Here is a 7437-nt window from a genome sequence, read left to right as displayed (position 1 = left end):
GATTCCCAGGGAACACACATACTGGTAAAAAATGTCTAGCCTGAATGCACTGTAAGTCACTTTGGATAAAAGCATCTGCCAAATGCATAAATAATTATTAATCATTATTAAATTATTACCACATTCCCTGCATTGTAAGTTTCCAATCAGATGTCAAATAGACGTTTATTAGATGCCTTTAAGATATTTATGATTTAGAATGTATCTCCAAAGAACTTACAGACGTCTCTCAGCTGTTTGTACACAGCAGATGTATATCAAGCGATTTTTAACAGACATCTTTCAGACATGCATGTGCTCTCTGAGATATAGGTCAAGTGCTAAAGGTGGTTGCCTTGGTCACGAGACCATTTGTAACATTACAAAATTCAACAAGACCGTTTCTCTCTGAAGCATCACACAGGCAAGAGGGATACAAACAACAAAACATTATTTTCTATGTGTAATAATACTTAATTTGCGTAATTGTACAAATAATTGTACATGTCTATTGCAGCTTAGCTGCAAAATAAAAGTGCAAAACATCATGTATTATACTAACAATATTGTATATAAAATACATTTAGGAATAAGACAAAAGCACAGAAGCAACTCACTCTTTTGTCTTTCTCCAGATGTGCTGTAGTTTCTTCTATTCCAGCAGGAGCTACCTACAGCTACTCGTGTCGTGGGATGGAGGGACGTTACGTTATTGTGAATATTCCTGGAACTTCAAAGGTTCTTACTCTCTGTGAAGTGGGAGTCTATGTTATTTTTCCAGGTAATTCAGAGCTACTTAACAACCTGGTCTAAACCCTTTCAAGGGGAATTTGACTTTTTTAAAGCTGTTCTCATTTCATTACAGTAGTTTTTAATATAGTTTACTCTAGTCGAGATCCAAAGACTTAACATATACTCGGACGGTGCTCGGACGGAAAGCAAGATGCATAATTTAGTAGAATAAGGACCGTCTTCTAAATAAAAGAGTCAATAGGCAATTGGTAAAGCTGTCACGTCACTGCAGCTGCCATTAGAGGCTCTGGTTGGCATAGAAAGAGTTTGTTCTGATAATAGATGGCACATGCGTGTTGCAGCCAACCGGGGGGGTGGGGGGGGGGGGGACGGGGACGTGGCACAACTTTTGAGAGGCTTTGAGCGCACTCTGCCCAACAGGGAGTCGGCTATTTAAGGTTTTGTGAAAAGCACATGGACACAACTTTGAAACCTTCACAATCACACGTGTGTCATTGAATAACAACCTTGTTTTGATATGATATATTATTAAGGGTTGCATTTGATAAAACAAGCTCTTTTTCATGATTAAAAAATATATATCCATTTTTATCATATGAATAATTGAATCCTTCTCTGTGGACACACTGTTTTAGATGTAGTGAGAAGACATTGAGTGTCATAGAATTGATTTAACAATAATACATTAAACTGAAGGGGATAATTGTGTTAAATACATTATATTATTAATCCCTCATAACATTTACAGTTTGAAATATTTTCATTTTTAAACCTAATAGCAGTTACAATTGCTGGACATGTTTTGTCCCAAGTCTCAAGAATCAGTGACAATCCAAATGTTCAAGTGTGTGTAGCGCATTTTATGAAGGGCAGTTTCCTGAACCTGCGAGAGTACAAGGTCGTCTCTAAAAAAAATTCTGACTTTGATAGGACGATCTGGTGCTTCTGAATCAGAGCCCTTAAAGGGATAGTTCACCCAAAAATGAAAATCCTGTCAATAATTACTCACCCTCATGTCTTTCCAAACTCGCAAGACCTGCATTCATCTTCGGAACACAAATTAAGATATTTCAATGAAATCCGAGAGAAGAATTGTTGAATAAAGTCATTTTTATTTTATTCACTCATAAAAAGCATTCTCGTTGCTTTATAAAATTATGGTTGGACCCCTGATGTCACAATAGGGCCTTTCGCACCGCGGGAACATTTTCATAGTACCAGAACTAATTGTGGAACTACCCACTTTTTGGCATTTCGCACCGCCGGAACTGGGTGCGATTTTAGTACCGGACTGCCTTTTTCGAGAACCAAATTAGCTCCTACTCCGTGCTGTCGACTGGCTTATGTCACTTCTTAGTACACACTCTCGGTGCGAATGCAACCCTTCAAATGGTGCTGAGAAATAGTCCGCGCAAAATCGTCCCAGAGCTATAGTACCGTACATTTAGTTCTGGAACTAAAGCGGTGCGAAAGGCCCTATTGACTATTTTAACGATGTCCGTTTCTGGTCCTGGGAACGTTTCAGTCACATTGCTGTCTATGGGAGGGTCAGAAAGCTCTCGGATTTCATCAAAAATATCTTAATTTGTGTTCTGAAGATGAATGAAGGTCTTACAGGTTTGTAATGACATTAACACCTCAAACACGGTCAAAGAGTATAAAATAAGCTGACTAAAACCATTTCTCAACACTGTGACATCTTACAGGTAATTTGGCAACAGGAAGAACCATCACACAGTCATCAACCATTGGCACCTGGCTTGGTCAACAAGCTATTGATTTCAATCCAGGTTTCATACAACCATCGTCATCGTGTTCCTCAACCGATAATCAGACTAACCCATGGTGGAGGGTGGATCTGAGTTCTGTGTACAGAGTAAGTAGAGTTGTCATCACAAACAGACTAGACTGCTGTCCAGAACAAATCGATGGAGCAGAGATTCACATCGGAAACTCTTTGGAGAACAACGGTAACAACAATCCCATGTGAGACCCTCTTTCCATTGCTTAATATCCATGAAAATCCCTGAAAACATGTATGGCGAAAGACTAGAAGTCTAAATGATGTTTTCTCCGTCTCTCTTTAGATGTGCTGTGATTTCTAGCATTCCAGCTGGTGTTTCCTCCACCTACACATGTAATGGTATGGATGGTCGATATGTGAGTCTGTTCATTCCTGGAGATTCAAAGATTCTTACTCTGTGTGAGGTGGAGGTCTATGAAGAAGGTGTGATCAAACAAACAGATTTAGTGTTTTGGGAAACTATTAATGGCTTTATTTATTTTTTGAATGCAAATTATTGTTTGAAAATGCAAAACTTAAAGAGTTGCATACTCTCAACAGTCAATAATTCACCACATACCGTATTGGCCTGAATATAAGACGACCCTGATTATAAGACGAACCCCCCCCCTTTTCCAGATGTACCTTTTGGAAAAAGGCTTTTTAAAAAACAAATCTTGTTTTTTCTCAGTAAAACACATTTTGTCTTCAATTATTTTCATATCGCATATTTTTCCTATTTTCATTTTTGTTTTGAAAGTATGGTAAAAAACTGGTAAAATTTACCAACAATCACATTTAAAAAACACACTTTTTAATATACCATTAAAAAAAAAAAAACAGGTAGCCCATCTGAATTAGGACATTTAGGCTATCCGTCTAATAGTAGCCTACCAAAATCTTATTAACAGTAGAAGTAGAGTTGGTCCCATCAGGCTAAGGTGACCGTCAGGACTCATGCAGCTGTAAGGTTTTCTTTCTCTTTTGTTTTTACTCGCGATCTTTACAACACGCATTACTTTACGTATTTCATGGCACACTCGTTTTATGCGTATTTGGCGCCACCTATTGTTGTGGGTGTATTATTGACATGTCAAAGTCTAGACCCTGAATATAAGACGACCGCGTTTTTTCAGATGTATTTCCAACAAAAAAACATCTCTTATATTCGGGACAATACGGTTATATGCATTTGTTTCTGACTCTAAACCATGTCCAACCTCATCAGTGATGTGCACAGACATTTTGAGTGTTTCTTTTTTTTTCTAAACACAACTTTAAATATATTAGGGGTGTGCGATATTGACAAATATATATATATTATCAATAACGATAGTTACAAAATATTTTGCGGAGTTATTGCTGTGTTATTGTGCTGATATCTTAAGGACTACCGTGGACAGCTGACTCCTAAAGTTTTTGATATTCTGCATATTCTGTGTGGTGATCAGTTCACAGCAATGAGAGATAATAATCTTTTCCAATAAGTTTAAATATATTTGTTTTACTGTGTAAGTGTTACGGGTGACAGAGACGTGAGATGTGTGGATCCATTTGCATGCTTTTATTAAAAGGTGTGGTCATGAAAAAGGCATGGGTCGATACACGGCAAACAGTAATAGAAGAGGCAAGATGAAGAGTAATCCAAAGGTTAGCGTGGGTCTGAGATCGGCGAACAATAGTAATAGTCTGTGTGGCATGAGAGTCAATATAATGGGAGGGCGACCTCTGGTGGCAAGTGGATGGAAGTTCATGGACAGGATTTGTGACAGTATGGGCATTTTTACCTTTATAAAGCCACTTTTTCTAAAAGTGTGCATCATCTTTTCAATTCAATTCTTAAATTGAAACAGTCAATTAGAATAATAAGTCATTTGGGCTGTTATCGAGCAAATTAAATCAGTATTGACAAAATTAAACTTTGCAATACAGAGAAAACACAGAAACTGCATTAGAAGGCGCATTTAGATGCATTTACACACTGTTTAATGCAGGACAGGAATGCATTTAACCTGCAGTTACAAATGCATTAATACTGTTTTGATATTTTAAATGTAAAACATTGAATACTGATATTTATTGATTTATTTTTTTAAATGAAAATATACTTTAAAGAATATGCACTGGTCTAACCTACTAGACTTCCTATTGCCTTAGCAAAACTTAAGCTAACTTACATGGTAGCTCTCATGAGTCATGGATGTTAGCAAGACAAATTAACTATAATTGCCTTTTGTCTCTTGGATAATTAGCTGTAAATTCGAAGCACAGGTAGCTTAGTCTTTTGTTCATCACCCCTCACCTCCACAGCAAGACAAACACAACTGAATACTGTTTTGATATTTTAAATGTAAAACATTGAATACTGATATTTATTGATTTCTTTTTTTAAATGAAAATATACTTTAAAGAATGTGCACTGGTCTAACCTACTAGACTTCCTATTGCCTTAGCAAAACTTAAGCTAACTTACATGGTAGCTCTCATGAGTCATGGATGTTAGCAAGACAAATTAACTATAATTGCCTTTTGTCTCTTGGATAATTAGCTGTAAATTCGAAGCACAGGTAGCTTAGTCTTTTGTTCATCACCCCTCACCTCCACAGCAAGACAAACACAACTGGAAAGGGAGGGAGGGCTTCACTTCTGCGGCTCTCTGTCTGTGATTGTGATGTGCGTGATACACGGCGGAGGGGAGAAAGGCATCAGAACTCGATAGAGTTTCAATTTCCCGACCCGACCTGATAGTTTGATTTTTTTATTTGTTTGAGAGGGAAAGCTGTGCGCAAACAGAAACACACACGCACACATATATACATATTAATTTATTTAAAAAAAATTTTTTTTAACTCTGCAGAAAAAGGGGCACTTTCTCTCGAGGAAGAAAAAGGGTAGGTGCTCAAGCCCCTTTGATGCACGTGCATCATTGAAAGTGAACTTGTATTTAAATGTCATCTGGGTCTTTTTTTGTTTGTCATTGATTTTTGAGGATCATTACACAACTTCTCATTGCATCCATTTAATCTTAAGAGATGCATTTGCACTAAATTGCTGTAGATATTTTAGTAACAATGCATTTTATGTTTTCAGTATTTGCATTTAGAGTTGGTTACACTTTACTTGAAGGGGTGTGCATAAGACTGACATGACACCTTCATAATCATGACATGACACCTACATAATCATGACATGACAAATGTCATGAATATGAAGGTTTTTTATGCATGTTTATGACAACTGTCATTAAGTGTCATTAACTCAGTTATGTAATTTTTAATGCAAAAATGACAATTATTTGACCTAACCCTACCCCTAACCATAGCCCATAACAAAGACATCTCAAACAATGTCATCTTTGCATTAAAAATTACATAACTGAGCGAATGACACTTAATGACAGTTGACATAAACATGCGTAAAAAAACCTTCATATTCATGACATGTGTCATGTCATGATTATGTAGGTGTCATGTCATGATTATGAAGGTAAGGCCTGGACGTCCAGAGAGGACAACGGTGGTGGATGATCTTAGAATCCTCTCCATGGTAAAGAAAACCCCTTTAACAACATCCAGCAAAGAGAAATACACTCTCCAGGAGGTCTACAGAGGGTACACCCCAAAGGGCAAACAAGGCCTGATTAGACTTTGCCGAAAAAAAAAAACATCTAAAAAAAGCCAGACCACTTCTGGAAAGGTATTTTTTGGATGGCTGAAATCAAGATCAACCTGTACCAGAATGACGGGAAGAAAAAAGTATGGAGAAGGCTTGGAACAGCACTCCCCAAAAGCATAGCACGCAACACGGATAAGTGTCCCATTTGAACAACCACCATAATTAATAGTTCCTACTCACATTACCATTGCATGACCTATATAGGAATTTAATGAAATTAACTCCACAGAAAAATAGTTTTGGGAACATCATCATACAAAAATACAATTAATATTTCACACTTCCCAACCGGCTACATTCACCCCCCTGAACTTCACAAAACTAGTCAAAACCTAGTGACTCAATGACACTGAGGATGTGATCACACTCTGACAAAAAACATAGTATCCGCTCGCAACATACAAGTTTCCCAACTTACTGAGAGAGCGACAAAAGAAAGTTGGCCAGACTCTCAAGTGTCTGCCCGCAAAAGAAGTGCCATAAACACTGCTACAAAGATACTTTAATCACCACATGTATTGTACCCCAGTTGCATAAAACTGACAGGGAATCTATATCCCAGCTTTAGACCTGAGAAGGCTGAATGAAGGGCTACGTAGGAGAGTTTTCTGTGTCATAATTTGAATCAGTCTATTAACTGGTTTCACTAATCTGCCAGCCCTTGTTATGACTGGGTGAGCAGTTTCGGCTAGAGGCTGAACAATCTCGCCAGAGACTTCATCAGATGGCATGGACTCTTCTATGTCAAGCTCAACTTCCTCCACATCCATGGTAGAAAGGTCAGACTCAGAGATCTGAATGGTTTCCCCATTTCTCACATCCGTGAACTGATCCATCAGAGACATGCTGTAGTCCTGTTCTAGAACTGGGATCCCTGGTTTCCACTTCCACTGATGTGCTTAATGGACAAGCTGAGGAATGAGCTGACCTAACAATTCTGTCATGTGCATTCTCTGATTCACTCAAGGTAGTGGCAACCACAGACTCATCAGTCTCACAGTCCGACTCGGAGTCATCGAAGGCTGGTTCTACACAGTCCTCCCTCACATCAACAGGTAAGAAGTTGGCTTGTAAGAGCAAGTTCCTGTGAACCACTTTCTCCTGATTGGTTCGAGTGTTCCTCACACAGTAGGTATGACATCTCGTATTCACAGATACCACAACATGGCAAGGTCGAATCCCATTTGTCAGCTAACTTGCGTCGCCCCCGCTCCCCTTTGTTGGCGAGCAACACAATCTCCTAACTC

At 38.3% G+C, this 7437-nt stretch overlaps 1 protein-coding gene across 1 annotated transcript in view; it reads left to right on the top strand.

Annotated features, from left to right (window-relative positions):
* Positions 1-6042, top strand: part of LOC107571151 (fucolectin-1-like) — a 14951-nt gene extending 8909 nt beyond the window's left edge. Inside the window, exons 4-7 of the mRNA XM_016257442.1 lie at positions 615-760; positions 2439-2718; positions 2820-2959; positions 6002-6042. Coding sequence (XP_016112928.1) covers positions 615-760; positions 2439-2718; positions 2820-2959; positions 6002-6042 — 607 coding nt within the window. The remainder of the gene's footprint in view (positions 1-614; positions 761-2438; positions 2719-2819; positions 2960-6001) is intronic.
* Positions 6043-7437: the final 1395 nt, after the last annotated feature.

The sequence above is a fragment of the Sinocyclocheilus grahami genome, unplaced genomic scaffold (genome assembly GCF_001515645.1).
Source record: "Sinocyclocheilus grahami isolate Dianchi unplaced genomic scaffold, SAMN03320097.WGS_v1.1 scaffold1555.1, whole genome shotgun sequence".
Lineage (NCBI taxonomy): Eukaryota > Metazoa > Chordata > Actinopteri > Cypriniformes > Cyprinidae > Sinocyclocheilus > Sinocyclocheilus grahami.
This window is presented reverse-complemented; position numbering and strand designations above follow the sequence as displayed.